The sequence below is a fragment of the Apteryx rowi genome, unplaced genomic scaffold, assembly GCF_003343035.1.
Source record: "Apteryx rowi isolate R43461 unplaced genomic scaffold, aptRow1 scaffold_12, whole genome shotgun sequence".
Lineage (NCBI taxonomy): Eukaryota > Metazoa > Chordata > Aves > Apterygiformes > Apterygidae > Apteryx > Apteryx rowi.
In genome coordinates, this window is record NW_020447419.1 from 5,301,462 (window position 1) to 5,324,893 (window position 23,432).

Consider the following 23,432-nt stretch of genomic DNA (forward strand, 5'->3'; position numbering starts at 1 on the left):
AAAGACTGGTATTTGATTTGTCATGAGTAAAATTACTTTCCTGGTGGCAGGAACAGGGAGTAAAAAAAGAAAAAGGCAATAAGCCTCTACAAACTGAAGAGGAGCATCACTGTTGTCTCATCCTTGAATTGCAAGAATCTGGCCTTAATAGCAAACTTGCAGGAGAAACATGTTTCTCCTAATGCCTTTGTGTGTGGTTTAGGATCTACAGCAGTGCTGAATGCAGAATAATCATGGCACGATTGGAAATCCAAAGGTCTGTAGTTGCCGTAATATAAAATCACAGCCACGCACCTTTGGTAGGGTTTATTTCAGTCCAGGTGACCACAGAAAGTTGCTGGACTTGAGAACAAAAGACCATGCAAAGATTTGGGTTAAGGGGAAAGTTAGTTTTCAAAGCTTTAATTTCACTGTCTCACCCAGCAAATGCAAATTTTCTGTACTACAAAAGTAACCTGGGCGTAATAAAACCTAGTTTCAGCAGTGAAAGCCCTTTCATATTCACATTTTAAGGACAAAGTGCAGGTACACAATACTCAAAAGCTCTGGGCAGCTTTGGCTTCTCCGTGAAGGAAGCTTGTGCCCTGAAAATATGCCAAAGAAACAGATATCTGAGCATGCCCTGCATGAAGGGAAACAGAGGAGTTCCTGCAGACAGGACCCATATACAGCTCTCTTCTGAGTGCCCAGCGAGGGGAATATCTGCCAAGGCTGCGAGATTTGGTTTGTTASAGCAAGATGCTGGAGAGTGATTCTGGGTGCCAGAAATGCCTCTCTTCTTACAAGTGGATAAACCTGGAAAGGGAAGTCCACATGGCAGTAATGATGGTCTTTTCTTGGAGAAGGCCTGGTGTGGCAGATAGCCAAACTTCAGTCTTCAAAAATGAACAATGGAGGTGAAAGATTTACTCCCTTTCCATCAAGTCTCAGCGATAGGGGAATTACACATTACCCAGTGTGGATTGGTGGCATCCAGGGATTGCAAAGCCAGCAGCCTTTTCCCTCCTTGTGTGCTCCTCACTCCAGGAGCAAAGGGGCAGCAGCTTTGTTTAACATGACCTGGGGAATTTTATGCTCAGATGCTATCCAACCTTATAGCTGCCTTATAATACAGAGGTGGGAAAAGTGACCGCAGGAAAAAAAAATTCCACCACACAAGAATTTTTCCAGCCAAGATACTCATACGCCCATGTTTGTTCTACCTTTTTTTTTCTCTTTAATTTCCTTAAGTGATTCAAGATGTATTACTATATTAACTGAAGTTCGTGGGTGTGTTTTAATRTTCACACTTCATAATTCACTATTTCTCAGGCTGGTCAACATTACTGAATACCTCTCTGTGCAAAAAACAGTGAAGCAACTCAAGAGAGTATAAAAAAAAAAAAAAAAACAGAATCTTTGGGAGTATAACATCAAATAAAAGTGCAGACTTCTAATAGCTGTAATGAAAGCATTCATTTCCCAGATGGCCTGCTACTGTTTGAATTGAATTGTGGTAAATACATTGTGTGTATTAGCCTGCAGTGGGCTGAAGGGGAGACGTGCCTGCCGAGGCCTTATCTGCTGCGGGCTGAAATTCTCCAGCAAATGGTGCAGTGTTGGCACAAATAATCAATTGTAGGATGTTTGGGGCATGCATTTTCTTGCTGAGAACTGGTGATGCTTTTTCTTGTGACTATCTGCCTCTGTTCCCAACCTGCCACATTTCATGTCTTTGCTGAAAGTTTCTGCTTTTAGTTGGAGCTTTCTGCTCCTCACTTTCCAGGTTTTTTCTGACACAAGTTCAGGAGAACTTTCAAATATGGTGGATGTGCCTATATGAGCAGTGTTAAATCATGCAGAAATAAAGAGGTATCTCTGAAAGTAGAAGCAGTATAACTGCATTAGGTCGGTGTCCCAGCCAAGGTAATAGGCATTGCCCTTCTGCAGAGGTGRTTATTAGGACTGGAGATCTTGGAGTCTCTTGTTCTTGGAACATTACGCTCAGAGCAAGGATACGAATTGGTACTAAATTTCAAGTCATTGGAAATGACAAAATGTTAACCAGCAAGAAAGCTGGCATTAGCCCTATTCAAAGAATAGGAAATGATAGGCCTGAAGTCTGAGGAATGTCAAGCCTATGTGAATTTGGTGTGCTTTTTATTGAAACTGTGGAGATTTAAAGTAAGGCACAGCAGTCAGCAAACAAAGTTTAATGTTTAAAATCCTGGGGACCTCTTGCTGTTTATCTTGAAATCAGAGAGCCTCGCCGGTGACAGTGCCTGAACAGATGGCGCATGAGAGTGCCTGCGTGACTGGTACTGAAACTTGTTTCCTCATGGAGCTCCCCCTGTCCCTCAGATGACAGCTGAAAACAGCCAGTGGTCTCCTGCCTTTCCGGGGCCCTCAGGCTCTTCAGGCATCAGCCCGCTTAGCTGGGGGCAGACAGGCCGAATCTGCTGCGCAACGCAGCAAGAGTCGCTTCAGCCTGCATCTTCTGGGCCCGAGGAGGGGCCACTGGCATGGGTCTCGCACGCTGGGCACCGTGTTCGCTGCTCTGTGCCCTTAGAGCTGGTGTCGTAGCCATCCTGCCTATGGATTTGTGTTCCTCCGAGCAGTATCTGCATGCTTTTCAAGCCCTGTTTGTGGTGAATGGTCTGCAGATGTTCAGGAAAGACCTTCAGAGTATTAGGTACTGACAAGTTGGCCATGGTCAGTGTTGGCAGCTACTGTGGTTTTTAGCTGCTTRTGGTGACCAAAGAGGCCAACAGCCACTGCTGAGTGCCTCATTTCATTAATCCTTCCCCTCCAGGAGCTGGGTTTTTGCTGGGCATGACATTCAGTGCTGGCAGTGGACATCCTGAAGGCATTGGTGCCAAGGAGTTAATGAATTTGGAAAACTTCCCAGATAATGCATCTGCCCCTCTAACTTACCATTTGGAGTATGAGACATAGGGAAAAAAAAAAAAAAGAACTAACTGAGCTACTGACTGAAGAAGGAAAGGGGACAGAATTTTTTTTAATAGCCACCTGGAAGTTAAAAATGACATGGCCTCACCCAAAAGAATTAGCTGTTGTTGTTTTTTTTATTTTGTAGTACCAGATACTCACCAGTTGCCTTATGTTGTGAAGCTTGAATATAGACAGGGAAGTAYTTTATAATTCTCCACTTTTTAGGATTCTTCTCCTTCCTTTTTTATTTTGAAGTCCTGTCATGTTGTCTTGTCAATAAGCAGGATTTTGAAGGTAGCTACCAGTAATTGATATTTCTAGTCCAGTTCACTTCTGGAATAATATCTTGTATAGTGTTTACCTTTCGCAACATTTGAAATAAGGTTTTATTATATAAAATGGGTTGCTGGTGCTATTTATTAATACACATCGTTGTGTAATAAAAGCTGTGCACAGCAATGTGGTTCAGAAATTAACTTTGAAGAAAAGAATTACATTGTTATTTGTATGTCTCATGAAAGAGCATTATTTTTAGTGGGTCTTTCAATACAGCAATACTACTTAGCATTTACCTACACAGCCCTCCAAAAGTACCCAGAATATCATTCCTAATCAAGTGCCCTACTGGAATGCTTTTTTTCTGACATAAGAGCAGAGTGGGAGAGGTTTTTCTGTACGTATCAGTGGCAGCCCAAATGGAAAGCATTTCATGTGAGAGTAGAAACCACTTCCTTGAGCTATCGTCAACTATCAGCAGTTTGTTTCCTCCTACTTCAAGCAATGGCACTGTGCTGTCTTTTCAAAACATAGCAGTTCCTCTGGTGTTTACCCCTTTGTCTCCCTGATGTCCTGATAGATGAAATTTCTCATTAGCCTTCATTTTGCTTGTTAAATTTGTCTTTTAGTAATTCTTCCTTGTACATGTTTCACTTTGAATTCATCTTTCCTGAATGCAGATGGTCAGAATTGTGTGCAGGGTGTTGGCTCCTCTCTTCTGGAGTTACCTTGCCTGCTACAGCTGAGTGTGCCAGGTATTTTTTTTTTTTTTAATAGCCACCTAGAAGTTAAAAATGACATGGCCTCACCCAAAAGAATTAGCTGTTGTTGTTTTTCATTTTGTAATACCAGGTACTCACCAGTTTCCTTACGTTCTGAAGCTTGAATATAGATAGGGAAGTATTTTATAATTCTCCACTTTTAAGGATTCTTCTCCCTCCTTTTTTATTTTGAAGTCCTGTCGTGTTGCCATGTCAATAAGCAGGATTTTGAAGGTAGCTGCAGCTGAGGGTGCCAGGTGTCCTCTCACTCAGCAGCTCGCAGCTACATCAGGAATTTCTTTTTTAGTCCCAAGTGAGTGACCTTGTTATTAAATTGTTCTTACTTCACTTCTGTGATCATCAGTTTCATTTATGTCATCCATTTATATTCCCATCGTTGTCTATGTTACCACTGACTCCATCCTTGGTGCCATCAACAAGTGTCACAGCATCATGGAATAACTCCGGCTGGAAGGAAGGGCCCTCAGCAGGCTCCAGTCCAACCTTCTGCTTCAAGCAGAGTAGCTGGGAGATGAGACCCAGTTACTCGGGGCTTGATCCAGCTGGATCCTACCTGCTTATCCAAAATGAGTCCTCTGCCCTGCTGGAAGCTTAAGTAGGGATCAGTTCCCTTCTGGTACTGTGGCCCGAACCAGGCAAATGGGGGCACGAACTCGGCACCAGGARCTTGCAGTGGCCCCTGAAGGGTGATTACTCTCACAGAGGTCCCAAGCAAACCCAGTTAACTTGCGATGGCAGTTCTCAAGCCTCTCTACTGCGGGAGCGGTGCAGGGGGCGCAGGCTGGAGTAACTGGCATTGATTTGTTTGGGATTTTTGTGCAGTTACAATTTTTGATGTATTGTCTGCAGTTGGCATAAATTTCTGTGTTCAATGAAGTGGGTTTTGTTTGTTTGTTTGTTTTTTTAGTTTGCCAGTTGTAATACTGCTGTTGACAAACAGATACATTATAAAAGAGAAATCCAATATAATGTGGTTATTCAGGTGCCTCTTTTTTATTGCTTTATAATCTGCTCAGGTGCTTAATTCTGAAAACAAAATTGTTTGACGCTTCTAGAGTTTAATTCTTTTCCAGAAAATAACTACCTCTAATTTTACAGGTCCTAAAAAGAATGAACATTATGTGCAGGACTAAATGTTGTCAGCTGTTGCATGAGTAATTCACTGCTTATTACTGAAATGTATATCACAGAATAGCTACAAAGAATAACTCACAATATCAGTTTATACTAAAAGAGCAAATACCTCAAAAAAGAAGGATCCTAGGGAAAATTGTTTCTTCCAGTCATTCTTTTTTCTACTATCCTGTAGGAAATGTGGGTAAATGATTAAGTCTCAGGAAAAACCTTTGCTCTGCTGGCTTGCTTTTTCTTTTGTGTGTGTGTGTGTGTGTAATGTATTGCTGCAGTGTGCAGTAGTCACCGTGTTATCACCTGTTAACTGTCATGCATGACACTTCCCATTACAGATTCTGTGAAACTGGAGCCATTTGAACTAAAACTTTCTGTTCAAGTGTCATTTGAGGCTCGATTTTTGTTTGCTTGTTTGACAAAGGTTGTTTTACTTTCTCCTAAAATAACTCTGTGATACTTGTTTTTATTTAGGAGAGGGAAAGGGGAGAACGTATAGCTGGAGGCTGGAAAGAGATAGCTAGTGGGGGGAGGGCTGGAAAAGGGTGTTGAGGTGGGAGCAGAGAGGGAAAGAGCATGTGGCTGGGTGGGAAGGTGCAGTGCGGAGAGGGTGCCAAGTCTGGGATGGGGGAGAGCAGGTTGTGCTCGGCTAGGGCCCTGGCATCAGAAACCTAAACACTAGAAACTAAAACTGGCTATTTTAGGGAAAGTAAAAGAAAAGGATGGCAGGCAGTGATGTGGTGAAAAAATTTTCTCTGCCTTTTTTTTTTTTTTTTTCCTAGGAAGCTATATGTACAAACTGTATTAAAATAAAGATTTGAGGTGTCTTGGGTAGAAAGCACTAGCTTTAAGGTTGTCTATGAAGACTTAGYTCAGCCTCATTTTGTGAATGCTGATGGTGTGGGACTATGTAATGAAAACCTAATTCTTCCCAAAAGACTCGCTTTCAGTGCACAGGATGGCTCTGCTTGAGGGTCATAAAGAAGGCTGTTGTCTGTAAGACTCAGCCCTCACCTCATTTGTTGTTGAAGGTGAAAGATGTGTACGTGGTTGGTATATCCTGGTTCGAGGACGTGCTGAGAATGATGTGGAGGGTTTCAGGAAAAGAAACAGTTTGATTTCTAGCCATTAAATGCTACTTGAACTACCCTCTAGCTCCGGCTGCATCTCGGAATTGCTGTGTGATGGGGGGGAGTTCCTTAAAGCAAAGTGTTAAGAGGTAGCGCGTCCTTTGCCTCGGCAGCGCCTGGCCTGCACATGTGCTGGTTTGTTTGCAGCAGTGCCCAATGTAGCCACAAACGTGCAAGTGCAGGCAGCGGTGACAGAGCTTTGCACCCCGATGTGCACGATGTTAAGTGTTCAGGAGAGGGAGTGGAGGCAGAGGAATCGGACCTTGAAATGAGAAGCTGAACTGATCTTCATCTTTCTGTTTCCATTCCTTCCAAGACACAGATAGTACTTGTTAGTCTTGAAATAATGTTATAAAGATAAATTCATTGGTGCTTATGAAGAACTTTAGTACTGCATCAGGTGTTTCAGAGAAAAATACTTGAAGAAATGTTTAATGCTGTCATCAGAGCAGATGTTAAAACGTGTGCATTGAATAAGAAAGGTAATCAATTGCTGTACGTTTGGAAGAAAGTATTTGTAGCTCTTCCCTGGAAGAAAGAAGCTAGAGTTCTGTGGATAAAATTGTAGGTGATCATGTATTTGGGTCATATAATTGAAGTTTGTTATAGTGCATGCGTAGAAGGAGACAAGTTAACGATGGACACCTCTGCTGTGGCATTCTCCAAGCACGAGTGCTTTACTTTGCAATGTTAATAATACTCTTTAAGGTCATTTTTTGTATGTAATTTTAATACATAGTCTGTTCCTTTAACCACTTCCATTAAAATTTCATGAGCCTTTTCAGAAAATGAGAAAGGAAAATGCAAATAAATTATGCATTTTATTTTGTATGTAGTAACTACAGTATTACTCTATGTGTAAACAAATAAGAATGTGTCTTTATTAATATAGCAAACTATGTAGAAAGATCCTGCTGCAGTCTATTAGCCACATCTGGTTTAAAGAATCACTTTGACTTTAAACAGCTAATAGTTTGGCTAAACTCTGGGGTTTGGAACAATAATAAAACATAAATAATATAACAAATATAAAATGGTTAAGTATCATAGCTAATGTAAATAATCTGGGGGTCATGAGGTATAGGGCACAAGATTGTCTGACGCTGAAACCTTAAAGCATGTCATTTTCAGAGGACAAGTACTTAATATTTTACAAAATGTGATCCCTTTGGAGTATCTGCTTGCCTAGTTTCTTTCCTTTTCTCCCTTTCTCCTTCCCCTCATGGAGGATCCCACAAGTCATCTTTTAAAATTGACCTGAGCACTCACCTCTCAGCACGGTTGAGATAATCATAGACACATACCACTGCCTTTTGTACTGCTCCTTCGCCCCGCAGGACACCTAAGGAACCCAGGGATTACATGTAGGTAATGATTGATTTTTAGTGATAAGAGGCATGGCTTGGAGCGATCAAGTGCATATCCAAAATAACATGTTTGCTTGACTTCTGTCTGAGGAGAAAAACCACAGCTTCCTAGCACCAGATCAGCAAAACCCTCTTTCCTTTTATAGCAGGGTTTTGGCTAGGTTCCAACACCCTTTTGTATGCGTAGTACCTTACTTCAGCTGGAGGAGCAGGAATCTTCCCGTACTCCCCTAGAGTAAAAGAAACAGTAAAATGACCAAATGTGGAGCTAACTCTGCTCTTACTTGTTTCGAGCAGTTACTTATCTTGAAGGTGGTCCTGCTTATTTCCACGTTCTTCAAACCTTAGCAGCAATAAATGTGTCTCCAACTGGGACTCCTTTCAGAGCACTGTGTTTTGACATAAGAGCTCCACCTACTTTCTTTTATCTTCTCTCTTGTTAGAGCAAATGTCTTATGATCCAAACTGAAAGATGGGAGCTCACACATTTGTAAGAAAATTTTTATAGGTAAAGAAGCAGAGGCATCAATTCCCTTCCCAGTTTGATGATGAGTTACACTTACAGTATATGAAGAGTCCTCACTGCTCTGTAATTTGCATTAGCAGGAAAGAGTGCCCATTTTGTTAGTGATTTTTAGAAAATGGAACCTGGGAATGAACGCTTGAGTAAATAGAAYCAATAAACAATGAAAAGGCCAACAATACTAGAAGCACTAATACTGAAATACGCTTTTGCAATTTGAGCTTTCATGTGTTTGTTATCTTTGGTAGGGAATTGTTTTTAAACTTCAAATAGAATTTCTTAGTACCTTCATATAAATCAATTGCCTGTAGTTCAAGATAACCAGTTTAGTTACTTAATCAGAGTAAGCAAATCTAGTGATTGAAATGCAACAGGCATATGGTATAAGGAAATATCAATATTAATTATTACTCAAGGTAGCTGTTTTGGATCAAACTGAAGGAACTAGAAGAGTAGTATGTTTGTAATGTGCTTCAGCACACAGAAATATCATTTAAGTCATCTTCTAGAAGATAAGAGCACAGATCCTAAAGAGTTACATAGTCAGCAACAAGACTATGTTTAAATGCCGTCACAAAATACCAACTCCCAATCAGAAGGTTTCTGTGCTAAAACAGGTTTAAGCTTTTTTATTAAAATGCTCAATTTCATGGAAAAATTAACCTATTCTATGAACAGTGTGCAAGTAAGAAGGGACCATTCTATCATTAAACAAATTGCAAAAGCAGTTTAAGTGAACATCAGGAAACTCTGTGCTCAGCTCTTCTGTATTACTGCTCAAAAGAGATGAACCGCTAATGTCTTCTTTAAAAGATGAGGAAAGAACTTGACATCGACTCCAACATGGGCTGATGCTTGCAACGTTCATCTGAAATACTGTACTTACCTTAACAATTCAGGTTCAATCTGAACATGAAAACTGAGAAAACTAATATTGCGTCAAAACATCTGTTTTCTTCTGATTTAAAATAGAAAGCATCTGAGGCATAGAAGCATCTTGGAAGAGGCACAGGAGCATAAAGTGGATGTATCAGGGAATGAACCATAGCTTAACAGTGTTGAAAAATCATAAATAAATTACTGTGCTGCAGAAACAAAGGACTATATAGTCTTGCTATTCAAAAGAATTACCATATATTGAAATGAGCCAGTATTGCAGAAATACAGCTAAACCTACTTAATTGAAAATTATTTGAGGTATTGAATATTGTTCTGTTTTGAGTTGGTATAACACCAAGCACAGTGAGGTCGTGACCCAGGATTAGGGGCTCTGTGTGCTTTCAAAGTGCAGGTAATGAAGAATTGAATTAGGAACAGGAAGCAGTGTCATCTAGTTAAAACACAGATTTTCATATATTGGCCTTTCTATGCTGGATGTTTTTTTCATTCTGGACACCGTCCCTGTGTAGCCCATCCCAAGAAAGTAACAGTCATACTGGCTCAGACAAAAAGTCGGTCTAGCCTGTATCCTCTATCTGATACTGACCTAATGCTAATGCCTAATGAGAAACAAAAAGACATGACAAGTTTATTTCTTCAAGAGCTCTCCTTGCTATATTCAGGGACTTGAAGAGCCAGAACAGCTTATATGTATTTGCTAATCTTCAGGGGATTTTGCTTCTGCTGACTTTTCCTGCCTCTTGAACACGTGTAAACTTTTAGCATCTACAACATGAAAGCTTACCCACATAAATATTTATGTTATCAGGTATGTTGCTATGAGGAGAAATTTTGACTGATTGTCCAGTAATTTCTTTTCTCGTATAGTGAGATGTGAACCTAACTAGTAGCCTTCTTCTCCTTTCTGTGGGACTGTTTCTTGGCAGGGGGAGTAACTAAGCATGTGGTGGAAAAACCATTATCTCTCTCACTTTAATAACATTAGCCTCTATTTCAAAAATCCAAATTTAGTCTTCTGGTCTGGGGTAAATTCCTTAGTATGGATCGGTATCCAGTGTGAGTATTGGCATACTCGTTAAAGGTCAAGAGAAGAAGCTGCAGAGCAGCTCTGATTAACCATGTGATAATATGCATGAAATTTTAAGAATTATATAAATATTGAAGTAATTGATCGTCATAAGTCTATACCCAATCACAGGACAGGTTGTTTTGCCTCCTTTTCTTGAGGAAATGGAATGGCATGCATTTCACAGATTAACTGAATTTCCCTCTTAATGCAAATCAAGTATTGGTTCACAGCCAGAGAGAGAGAATAAAGAGGGCAAAAATACTTTAAGAAAAATAGGCTGCAGGGCAGAATACAAATGCAAGTTTTCACTCTGAATATTTGTAGAAGAAACAAGAAGTTAGTATAATTGTATAGGTGACAGATTTTTTATTTAGGGAGATCATTGAACATGAGACCTATTTTTTTTTCTGTGTTTGGTCAGCTTGAATAATTTAAACTGCAGCACTAGCCCCTGTAAAAAGGCAAAATAAGATGTTCTGACATTGCTAAAGAAACCTAGCAGAGCTGCTTAATATCTTTGCAATTGTTCAAAATGCTAATGTGCATTGTTCTTAATGGGTGTGAGACTGCCTTTCATTGTAGTTGGAGCAGAAGCTATAATTTCAAGAATATTAGTGATACTGTCATTATTTAGTTTTAAGAATCTACTGAAGGGCTAGCAGCGCAAGTAATAGAATCTAATTTTTATTTTATATTCTCCTAGCATTTAGAAATGCAGCTTTAGAAGTGACATCATTGCAATGAGTGCAGTTTTATACCTTTATATTGTGTGGTTGTGCGTGTGTATAGCCAATATATTTGCCTTCATGTGTAAGTAAACTGTGCATTGATGGACAACATCTGGAATTTGAGGGTGACGAGAGACTGATGTGCTATCCTTTTAGTGTTAAATAAGCCAAATATACAGTTCAAAATGAGATTACTAGGAAGGAAGACATTTACTGTTGCTAACATGTTGTTCAGGATCTTAAATGGCAAAATGTCTTCTGCAATATCATGTTAGAATTTGAAAATTATATACCTGCTAACACTCAAAATACCATAACAGAAAAGGGTTAAAATAGATATATTATTCTTTTTATTTATTTATTTACTTGTGCTGCATGTCTGACAGCATTTCTTCATATACAGACTTTTTCCTTGGTTGATGATCAACATTAACTCCTGCTTTGCACATTAATGTAGTTAGTTTGTCTCCATAAAGGTGTTCTGTCTAGAGGTCATATCTACATGCTTTTTCAGGCTCCAGTGAAGTTAGCTGTCAGTCTTGAGCAAAACCAAAGCTGTATTTAAAGAGCTGCAGATTAGTATTTCAGAAGTTAGCATTATCCAGCATATTTGAGATGGATTCTTTCAATCCTGCCCCAAGAACCAGGAAGAATCAGCAGAGGAGGAAAGAGATTGTTACTTAAGAGAAAAAAACAAATTGGGGCATACTGCTTATAAAGCTGTCTTTAAAATATATGCAAATATTTGTTAAATACTAAATAATAAAAAAAAAAAGTCTGTGGAGTTAGAAAACCAATACAGTGAAAATTTTGCTGTAATGTAGATAAAAAGAAATGAGGTTTTGGCAGTCACTTATCTGAACAGCACTCACCAGAGACACAAACAAGGAAGAAGAATAACCCGGGGGAAGCACTACACCAAACTGCCCTTATGAGCTGCAGTTTGCAGAGGTGCTCTCGCCCTAGACAGCACGTGTGATGTGTTTAAAGTATAAGGCAATATTTCAAAACTCCTGATAATCAAAGGTGATGCATCTTTGTGCAGTTTATACTTTTAAAGCTATTATTTCTTTCCAGAGCTTTGATTTCTTGAATAAATAAAAACAGACCTTTCAAAAGAGTAAACCGTTTCCTTTTGAAAGACATACAAATATTCAGTTCTTCTCACTCCCTTAGCAGGTCTTGGGGGCGATTGAAGATGGCTCTTTGGACTGCTAAAACAATAAAGAGAGGTTTTTAGTTTGTTTTGGAACTTATAAATCATTACTTTGAATCCACCTCAGGCTGAAGTTATTAACATCTGATACTTGGGTAACTTACGTAAAATGAGTTAATGCAGACTCTCGGTGGGCAGGTATGTGTAATGCCAAAGTACGGTGCCAGCAGAGCACAGAGATCAAAGGCCAGACACTCAGCTGCCTGAGCTGACAGCCGGAGGAAAGGTGTTGATTTACCCCAGCTGAGGATTTGGCTCCAAGGCTCGAACCAGCTTGAAAATGAAATTATCCGTCCCAGTTCTAGAGTCCTTGTTGATCGGAACATCAGAAATTGAGACTTTGATACTAGAGTAAGGCTCCTAAAAGCTGCCGTTGCTATTAATTGCTTAGGATTCTGCTCTAGGCAAGGATTGCAATTCAATATTAATTTAAGATGTTTCATATGTACTGATTTATTTTGAAGGGATTGCCATTTATTCAAAATAACTTTAAAGAGAGTGGCACGATCTTATAGAACAGCTGCCTTTGTAATACCAGATTTTGAAATTTTGTCCAGGGATCCCAACCACCAAGTGGTTTAGTAGATCAAACTGAGGTCTGAAAGGCTGACTTCTACAGCTGGTCTGTGGTGCTGTGCCAGTTTTCTAATATGGTTGATTAAAAGTTTGGTTATCGAAATGCATCCTGATCCACTTGCGGCTTGACTCTGGTTCATGCTTCAAAAGTTCATAGTGTTACTGAGCAGAAGCGCGCATTTTCCAATCACGTTGAGTCTCAGCTTAAAAGAAACCATTTCATTCTGAGATAAGTCATCTTGGATTTGTCTGTATTAAAATTTTATTTGATTGTGCTTAACCTATGCCAAGTGATCTCGATTACAGTATCCGTGTGGCATTTCCCAGCTGCTGCTTACCATCATATTAAACTTATGGAAATTTGGAATTTTTGACCATAATTTAGGACAGTGCTTTGACTAACTTCTCTAGAAAAGTCTCTAATGCTTGGTGAGGGTTGCCAACAGGAAGAATTGGAATGACCCTTCTTTTCCTTTGACCCTCCGTTTCTGCAATCTGATACCATATTATTCTTAGGAACATCTTTGTATCCACTTTCCATTTGTCAGGCAAGTGGAAGGGACCAGGGTACCATTATTTGCACATAGGCAAGAAAAATGGATGAGGTCCAACAGAAGATCTTAAGAAAAGTCTGTATGTATTCATTTGCCACTACATATTCTAGGTTGTGTCCCATGCAGCAATTCTATTAGTTTTTCTTATTCGCCATTGAAACACATTTTAGCAATGTAAACTGCACACTACTGTAAAAATCTTTAATACCTAACTCGGTAATTAGTAGGATAACATCTTTAGGATACTAAAAATGGCTGCAATGATAGTGGAAACAAAACTGAGGGATCTGGGAGGGTTTCCCTATCTAAGGGGGATATTTAAGGTTAGGCGCACATTTGCTAAAAGTCTAAGGATGGAGTGGGTTTTTCAGAAATACAGATTTAAGAATCCAGCTGTATGTGATCTCTCATTCACCTCCTTGCCAGCTTCTTTTTAAAAATAACCTTTTTATTAAAATGTCACATCACGACATACATATCCACCAAGGGAGCTGCAGTCCCCTTAGGGAGGGTTAGTACCATATACCCAAACAAATGTAAAATGCGAAGTAGTACATCATATRCGTTAAGTCTCAGAGTTAACCAGTATAGCTAAAATAGTGTTTTGACTTTTTTTTAAGCAMGGCTGGGATTGTAAACCAGTTGTGAGTGATGTTGGTTAAAACCCCCAGAAGACTGCCGGATGTCATCAGATACAAGTCTGTGTCCTTGCACGCTACAGGACAGTTTAGCAAAGTCATCTGCTGCAGCTGCTTAGAAGGGGAATTTCTTGCCAATTTTTCCATGAATTGATCATGATTTTTTATATGGATTCATTTCCATGGAAAAAAGCCCTGATAATATTTTCCGTGTTCTAAGACCTCTAAAGCATGTTCTCAGTACTAAAGTTTTTCCTTATTTTACTTATCTTCTCTCTGCTGACATGACCCTTTTGCGTTTTTGAGTTTCTTATCAAACTGTGCGTCTTATTTAAACACATAGGTTGAGGAGCATTTGTGAATATTCCTTTCTAGTTCCCGATGTGTGGGTGGATGGGATCATTGTAATGGCTGAAAATGTGAATATGAAATATCATTGTATGCTCATGTACCTATGGGAATGTGCATGTATTTCTGTTCCTGTACTTTAGGTGTAAGTTTACTGCCAAATTTACCCAGATCCAACTAATGTTAGAGGAAATAACCTAGACATGGAAATTAAACTTTCCTTCCCTAAAAGCTGTAGTAAAGACCTAGTTCACAGGCTACTTGCATGCAAAGCTTGAAAGAGTTTCTTTCAGTCTTTTTGAGTTATGGGTGAATAGGGAGGAAAAAAGCATTACCCAGCTGGAAAGATGCACTTTTCCCACTCCTCAGTTACTCAGATTTGGCCAAAGGGAGGTGTGTTCTTTGGGGTTTTATTGTTTTCATTCTCCAAAAACAATCTTCATCTCTGGAATGAGACCAAGCAGAGAGGTTTCAGTCCAGAGGATAGTTTAAAAAATGTTGAAGCATATGAAATGAATGTAGGTTAAAGTCRCAATGTCACTACAACTACGGGCTCAGCTGTTAGGAAGCTGCAATAAAATACTGTTATCAAACTTTTAAACATTCAAGTGATCTTAAAAATCTCACTGGGAAATAAAAAGGAACTTGTGTTGAGGACTCTTTTGCTGAAAACCTACATAATCCTTCTCAGATTCTGTAGGGATTTTGAGTCGGAGCTGTGCCAGATAACCATTTCTCTTAGTTAATAATAGGTTTGACAGAATTCTGCATATTCCTGTTTAAGAGCTGGCTTTTCGCATGAGCTTTTCAAAACTGTTTCAAGACAAATATTAGGAAGCTCATAAACAAAGCAATTTCAAAGGCATGCATGCTTTCAGACAGTGACTGGTGTATATAGGTTCCAGATGCTTTTTTTATCTTTTATACAGGTAGTTTGCTGGCAATTTCGAGCAAAATGTACAGTAATTTCTTAAACTGAAAATTAACCTCCACACAACCATTTAAACATGTACAAATAAATACAAGAGAACAGGTTTTCATAACTTCTTTTGAAAATCAGTCTCTAAACTGAACCAAACGTAGGTTTAGGATTAAAAGACATGAGGTCGCATCATTACTTCTTCTGGTCTGCTTTATGTTAAAGTGCAGTAAGGACTAAGCTGTCTTACGGTTCTGTGCTGCTAGGACATGCTCATCGCTGCAAGAGGTGGTTCTGGTTTTGTTCAGGGATTATGAAGAAAGGGTTGTTATTGAAGATGGCTCGTTTACCCTGTGTGTGCCTGAGACAGAAAGTCTGAGTCCTCTGAAGCCTTTGTAAATACACGTTGCAGAATCTTCCCAGACTGAGATGTTTGTATGTTTGTAGTCAGCTAATCCACAAGTGGTTCCCCGATAAGGTTAATGCCCAGTTAATTGCTCCTAGCCTTGACATACAGTTTAATTGCTACTTGGCCAACATGTGTTTGTTGCTTGCTCTGTGCTGAATTCGAGCGGATGTAGCAATGCAAACCACTGACTGGTGGAGGGCAAACAAAATAAATACAGTATTTTATGTTCTTTTAATTCAGGGCCAAGTGGATTTGGATGAAGTGTTTATTTAGTTTGCTGGCTGCTTCAGATGCTGTGGCATATTGATTCCTTTTATTACTAGCAGCCATTTAACCTGACCTCTCTCAGATCCAGTATTTTAAAAGCCATAAATTTTAACTTTACTCATGAGCAAGGACTGAAATGCTGTGAAAGCCTTTTTATTAGCAGAGCTTTGCCTTACTCCATGTTCATGTGTCACCCATGGCAACAATATTTAGAGCTTCTTAAATTAGAGCGGCTGTTGGGCAGTCTGGTGGTGGTAGGGTAGCAATAAATAGAGCTYGTAAACATCTCAAGCGTGTAGGATTCACTCATCAGCGTGTGGGCAGGTGTGCAAAAGAAATACCTTTATTAGCTAAGGGTGTCTGTTTTCCAGGTGAGTTTGTTAAAATCTAGCTTTTTCTGTAATGTTCTTGGATAAGAAAAAGCAGACACAAAAGAAGTGTTTTACACAATTAATTTTTTTATTGCTGGTTAAATTAGTGAAATTGCAACATGTTTTTCTCTGTTGCCTTGCCTTAGCTTTTCTTTTACATTAATAAAATTCCTTGTTGTTGCAGCAGCCTAAATTAATCCCCAAATGATGCTTAAAGCAGTCTTTAACATGCAGCTTATATGAGCGTCTGTTAAAATGTGTCCAGGCCAAAACTCAATGCACAAAAATGACATAGCACTTTTTAAACAAAACAATTGTGAATAAAATGATTGATAGAAGAGGATTTCTGTCTGCATTCACATGTAAATAACCCAAAAAAGCTTTGAATTAGGGAAGAAAACAAGCTTATTACGAACTTTTTGCATTGTTGCAATTTGTTATTTCTGATTTAAATTAGCCATGTTTTTGAAAATCTTATTTCAGGCTTGATGACTAAGATTGAGTAATAATTCAGCAGACTTTTTCAATGCGGGCTTAAGGCTTAATGAAATTGATAGATCATAACCATGAATTTAGTTTAAGTATTGGCTTCCTTTCTGCTGTTCGGCTGCTGAAGAAGTTTCCTCCCCTGTCCCACAGGTCGTATTTAACTTTCTAGAATTTAGCCTCCTGCTGTTAAAAGTGACTTTGCTTGAATATTAGCGCAGGGACTCTTACTTCATGTTAAGCTTTGTTCTGGGAACAAAAATGTTGTTCTAGCTTACAAGAAGTGTAATTTAGATCAATTAATCTGAGAAAGTGTCACATTTCCCAGTCTTTTARGCAGGAATGAAATCTGTGACCTTATCAGGGTGTGGGGGGGAAACAGGAGTGAGGCAATCACGGGGCACTCCAATTTTTACTGCTCCTCAGTTCCACAAAGTTCAATTTACAAGGTGCCTGAAGTCACCGGGGAATCATCTTTTCTGCAAACTGGACTTTTTCCTGTCTGTGTTGCTTTTCCCGTATCTGTTTTCCCCTAGCAGGTTGTAACACCTGTATCTAAAATCAATTTAATATACATAAATATCCTTGAGGAGAAAGCTCCTGTTTTGTAGAAGGTCAAGTAGCTGAATTTATACTCGGAGCAAGTGCTTCAGTTTTTACCAACTGGAAAGAAAACACTAGCCTGCTGGAGGAGTGGGGGTTCAAATGCCGAGGAAAACTTTTTSCTAGATACAGAGCTATGCTGGGAAGTGGAAGGCTATGTCAGAGGTTAAACTTATGTAACCAAATAAAGAAAACTAATTATTTTGACAGATAACATCGTTCTTTTGTGCAAAGATTGGCTTTCCTGCATTTTGTCCAACATTCAGCACTACCACAGCAAATGCAAGTGCCGTTTCTCCATGTGCTTTTGCTTGAATCTCCTTCTTCTTTCACTCCTAATTCTTAGCTTTAATGTTGTTGCTCTGTGAAACTTATTAGCATGTTTTAGAAATGTTTCATGATGTACATATTATTCTTTTTGAAATATTAATACACTGCCTTGCAGTATCGGYGTGTGTTAGTGATAAGACTGTAGAAAGCAGCGGCCCCAGCATACCTTTCAAAGGTGCCAGGAGTCCTGCGTTTCTGCCTCTTGCCTAATGACTGCCTTATTCCCCGCATACCGTCTGGGCTCCAAATTGTGCACTGCCATTATTCATGGAGGAAATTGCAGTTTGTGCAAATATGAGCTAAATTGCAATCATTATAGGTAGTAAAATGGATTGAAATATCTGTGAATAAGAAGTCTGTAACCGGCTCTTTTAATCAGAGGACTTGTTAAATTCCCCCATACTTTGATTTTTCTTTCTTAGGTTTTTCTGTCAGTGTTCAGTATTCCTGCTTCTYATTTGAGATGCTTGCTCTGAGGTATCAAATGAGCAAAACGATGCCTGTTGTCTCTAATTTGTGAGTGCAAGAAAGCTGGTGCTTTTGTCTTGCTTTTTATCGAGTCCTTCATAATCTTTTCTGTGCTTACACTATAAACGAGCATTGAAAGGGCCGCAGTATCATTTAAGGCTACTCTACAGAAATATCCTCCTAAAGCTTTCTATTTGAAAATCACTAACTAACTGAGGTAACGACTTCCAGATCCCTCCTTCCTAAATCATTCTCTGCATTGAGTCAATTGGTGATTGAGGAAGTATCTGAATTTAAAAACATAAGTGAGAGGAAGAATCCTTTGCAGTTGTGCATACTGTGAATCCTACCAGAAATAAATGGAACTACATTAAACAAAATGGTTCACAAAGAAGTGTACATGAATTAATTCAAGCCACCATATGATGTTGCAACCCTGTGGGCAAGAGCCATGTCTGTCTACCTGGTCTCTGATGTTCCTGTCACATGGAGGTCGGTAATAACGGCGACTGTTTTCTCTCTTGACCTTATGCTTATTAAAAGGGACACCGACACTTTTCACTTTACACATCGATTTATTTAGGGGTAGATTTTTAAAAGGAGCAAAGGAGAGTAAAGCAGTCAAGTCTTACTGGCTGTCTCTTGCTTTCTGTATCTTTGGACATCTTTCCCATGGTTAACAGAGCCTGCTCGTTCTCATACAAATGGTAGCCCTACAGCAAGGATATATTTGGACTCAGTTTTAAGCTGGGCCCTGCTTATCAGCCTGATTGCTGTACCGTATGATCCTGTGCAGCAGGAGCCTTGTCCTTTCCTTCCTGAGCAGAAGCTTAGGTGCTTTGGAAATTTTCTCTGCCAGGCTCACCTCTACAGGGGCAATTTAAGTTTAGCAGTACATTAATTCGTGTGAAAAAAGTCCATGGAGGTAATCAGTGAACTGTTTGTGTTTTCAGCATCATGTGAACGTGCACTGTGTACCCATGGGGTAGAGGACTTGCTGTTTTCTTCTTAACCATTTAGTATTCCCTAGGATGCTGTGCGCCTCCAGCATGTTGTGCCATGCAGGAGGAAACAGGAGTGGGTATGTTGAGGGCTCCAGTGACTATAGAGCCAGAATCTATGTAATCTGTTAAAACTGTGTTTATTCTGATTTCTCAGTCTCAGCAAAACTTTCTTGTCATTTTTTTTCTTCATAAAGTGGTTTTAACCACACTATATCTTTCAGAATTTTAGAAAGCAAATTAGTGTAGCTCATACAAATTTGTTCCTGTAAATATTATGCCTTAAGCATGTTCTTACAGTTTCAGGTTTCAATAAGGAAACATGTAAAATTAATGATAAATAAGTATAAACGTTAAAGTTTCAGAGTGTCTTAGGAGTTGCTTTTCCTGCAGGGCGCCGGGGTCCACGGCTGCGCTCGGGTCGCTGCCTCCGGGGCGGCTTGCACTGCCCGCAGYGCCGCGGCGCTTCCCAGCTCCCTTTGATTTTCTCCCTTTTGGTATCTTTCCTTCTGCTTGGCTCCAGAAGAGAAAGGAGTGTGCACATGTGGGAGAGAGAAGCCTGTAAATATCTGATRATAATAAAAGAACAGAAAGTGAGTTTACTTTTACTTGTGCATTGAGGGGAAAAAACCCATCTCTGATAGCCATGCTGGCACTGAATGAAACAAATAGAAAATGGAGGTACATATCATCCTGTCTTCCAGTTAAAGGGTGATCACTTAGGGATGTTATCTTGGAACCAGTGACTTGGTTTCAGCCAGTCATAGGCACTTACTGATATCAGTTGTTGTTTTCTTTCCAAAATTCAGTAGAGATGCATAAAATAATGCACCATTTATAGAAAATAAAGTGGATTCCGCAGTTGACTTTTTATCCTTATGCTATAAGACTGTAACTATACTATACTATAAATGAGGCCTCAAGAAATTTAAAATCTATGGGAAAAGTATTTTTGCACATAATGAACAATTAAATTACTCATTGCCTTACTATATTTTTGCATCCAAAATCTAAGTAGGGCTAGATATTCTCTCTCTCTCTCTCTCTCTCTCTCATGCACAAGAAATGTCTGCTAATAACATAAGATTAGATGGCAGTTTGGGGGATTGGGTTTTTGGCAGGGAGAGTAGTGGCTTTTTTTTTTTTTTTTTTTTTTTAATCCCAGAGGAAAATTCATGTTTTCAGGCTTAAAGTAGCCCTAAAGGTCTGCAGAAATAGCCGAGGTCACTGGGGGGAAGGGGAGGGGACTCTCCCTGGTTGGGAGCCTGGTCCGGTCCCGCTGGCTGCGGAGTCCTGGGCATTTCCCCGGAAAGCCCCAGCTGCAGATGCCGTTTCTGCAAGCACGCTGATGGGTCTGCCAGCTTGCAGCAGCCCCTCTCCTCCTGTGTCTTCAGCTGTGCGCTAGTGGGAGTGATGGCCGCAGCCTTGCCATGAAAGGTAAAGGGAATAAAAGCAGAACTGGAAAAATATAAACTTCTCCCCGATGAACCCAGCAAACATGTCCATTGATGTAAACTCCTTGACTAAATATTCTCCTCCTTATTGAGGTTCCATTGATACTCCTGGCATCAATAAGGAAAAATGCAGTCATTTATCACCTGGGTTCAGATGTTTTTTCATGGGAGGATTTTGATGCTAATAGTGAGAAACTTCCAATGTTGCCAGTGAAATTTCAGGCTAAATGATTACAGCCTTAGGAAAGGGCGACTGAATGCTAACTATTAATCTGTTACTAAAGGGTCTCAGTAGCTTTTGAATAAATGAGGATACTTTTTAAATAACAGAACATGGGAAGATGACAGATGAAACTTCACTTTCATTGCCACTGAGAGAGAAAAGTAGTTAATCTTTGCCCTTTTATTCCATTTTTTGATGTAACCCAATATTTGATAACATTAGGCAATGAAGTGATCATAAGTCAATTCTGTTTCTGCCCTAACTTTGGGGGCATTAAAAAAAATTTCAGTTTTCCAAGAGAATGTTTTTCTGAATTTATTTGGTAAGTAAAGAGTGCTCCATTTACTTTCTCTTTTCTCATTTTAATAGAAAACTGAAAATATGACATGCAAGTCACTGTAAGTGCTCTCTTTAAAGTACCAGAAAACAGGAAGTTATTGCTAGTTATTGCTAAAATTAATTCCTCGGGGGGACTTTCATGTTAGGACAAAACGGCAAAATACAGACTATTTATACAGAAAGAAGCGCGCTTTGCCGATAGCGCTGTGTGTTTCCCAGGCGATTGTTTAAGGCATGTGTCTGACAAAGAGCCTTCGCTTTGCAGCCCTGCCTGAAGCGCCTGGGATGTGCCCAGGTGACCGACCGCACGCTGTAGCCCGTGTGCGCCCCGGAAACTGAAGTGGGGCTCAACAGGCAGCTTTACCTCTGACACGTGTCACGTTTGGGCATGTCACTCCAAAGCCGTGGGCGTTAGCTTGGCTTTTTCTAGGAACTGCCATCATTTGTTAAGAGCAGTCATCCAGCGTGAGCCGGGACTGTGGCTTCCTCGCAGGCAGGCGCCGTCCCGGCTTCTCTCGCAGCCGGCGGCCCCTGCCCTGCGGGGCACCGCGCAGCCTCTGGCTGGCGCACACCACCTGAGGGGTTTTTAGCACCTTTATGTTGTATGCAAGTTGTTGCTCAGACCCCATTTTAGCACTCACTAGTTTGGCAGTAATGGTAGTCTCCAGAATGGCAATTAATGAACGAAAGAAGGTTGCACTTTGTGACCTAGCAACCAGGTTTCCCTTAAGCTTTTTAAGCTTTTTTCTTTTTTTTTTCTTTTCTTCCTTCCAGCTACGTATGAGCCTGCACTGGCAGTGTAAATTGCTTTATGTATACAGTACTAATGATTCTCTATTTGGTGCCAGTTCTTAGCTTATTTTTTTCCTTTAGAAATTCACTGATTACACTGTTTGAGTTCAGAAGTATTTGTACTCTAGGATTGCTAAAATCACAGCATAGTATTAATATATCTGCCTTTCCTGCGACCCTTGAGCCTCTTCAGGAGTGACAGTATATGGACATGTATGTGAAGGTCTTTTGTCCTTACGTTATCCTGCTGCTTGTGTTAGTATCACTTACAAACATTGAAAACCAAAGCATTTTGTGCGCTCCAAGACTATAGCAAGCCGAAGTCTATTCCTCAGTGCTTATGCATCATGTTTACTGCTCTGCCATATAAACATTAAGTAGACACTATAAAAACTTTTAGATTAAGCCACATTTGGGATTTTCTCTGTTTAGTGCGCATGCTCTGAACTCTTTTCTTTTAGTGCCTATTCCATTATCATTGTATTAATATTAATTAGCACTAATGCCTAGTAGTACTTAAGCTGCCACAAAAGAAAGTCTTTCTAAGGTGGGAAGGTCAGGCATTCAACAAGAAAAAAGATGGGGGGACTTGGGAAGGTATTTGCTCTTTCTTTATTGTATAAACTGCTTTCTCATGCCTATGAACACGGAAGGAGGCAGCACCATAGTTTATATTAAGCTGTACTTTGCTGGAAATATTTATGTTTCTTGAAAAACCTGCTGTGTATGTTGATAGCATAGCACCAGTTTCAGCTTGAAGAAAAAGATTGGATAGACTGTAAGAGAACTAATAATATCTTCTCACAGGAGAAGTGTGTTTGAAAATATCAGCCATTCATACAACCTGTCTCGTTCAAAAAAGCCAAAAGCCTGGTTGTGCAGCAGTGCTTATTTCTGTGAGTCTACAGATAATGTCCTCCTTGAGACTCATAGCAGCGTCCAGTTGGACATTACTGTCAAAGGGAAACGAAACAACTCCATCCTTCTCATCGGTGTGGGCTTTAAAGGGACACAGAGAGCTTGCTCTGGCCCATCGCTGTTGGCAGGTCTATAAATTACGTGCCATTCACCCCAAGTCTGAACAGGGATCTCTACTGAACTAGGTTTAACTTAATGTTATTTTCAGAACAAATTACATTGATTGCATACTATTTCAAAGCCCCCAAGTAATAAAGTACACAATTAAATGTATCTGTCTGACTAGTTTCGTTTCTCTTTGTGGTTTTCAGTGTAAAACCTTAACTATTTCTTTCCCAGACTCTTCCAGCAAAGATTTTGGTCCTACTCTGGGACTGAAGAAGTCCAGTTCTCTGGAGAGTCTGCAGACGGCTGTGGCTGAAGTTAGGAAGAACGAACTCCCTTTTCACAGACCCAGGCCTCACGTGGTCCGTGGTCGGGGATGTAATGAGAGTTTCCGAGCTGCCATTGACAAGTCTTACGATGGACCTGAGGATGTTGAAGAGGGTATGYTGCTGCTGGTACTTACTGAAGCAACCACCTTCGGTTAGCGCTGCTGGTGGTCAACTCAGTAAAGTAGATAAGCAAGTGATTTAGTCCARTTGAAGTTGGTTGAATTTTAAAAGCTGCTTATGTCTTCTGCTGAA

The 23,432-nt window shown here is 39.9% G+C and overlaps 1 protein-coding gene across 1 annotated transcript in view; it reads left to right on the forward strand.

The window, feature by feature from the left end:
• PARD3B (par-3 family cell polarity regulator beta) overlaps window positions 1-23,432 on the forward strand; it is a 411,041-nt gene that overhangs the window by 245,426 nt on the left and 142,183 nt on the right. Inside the window, exon 19 of the mRNA XM_026088114.1 lies at window positions 23,086-23,292. Within this exon, the coding sequence (XP_025943899.1) occupies window positions 23,086-23,292 (207 nt within the window). The remainder of the gene's footprint in view (window positions 1-23,085; window positions 23,293-23,432) is intronic.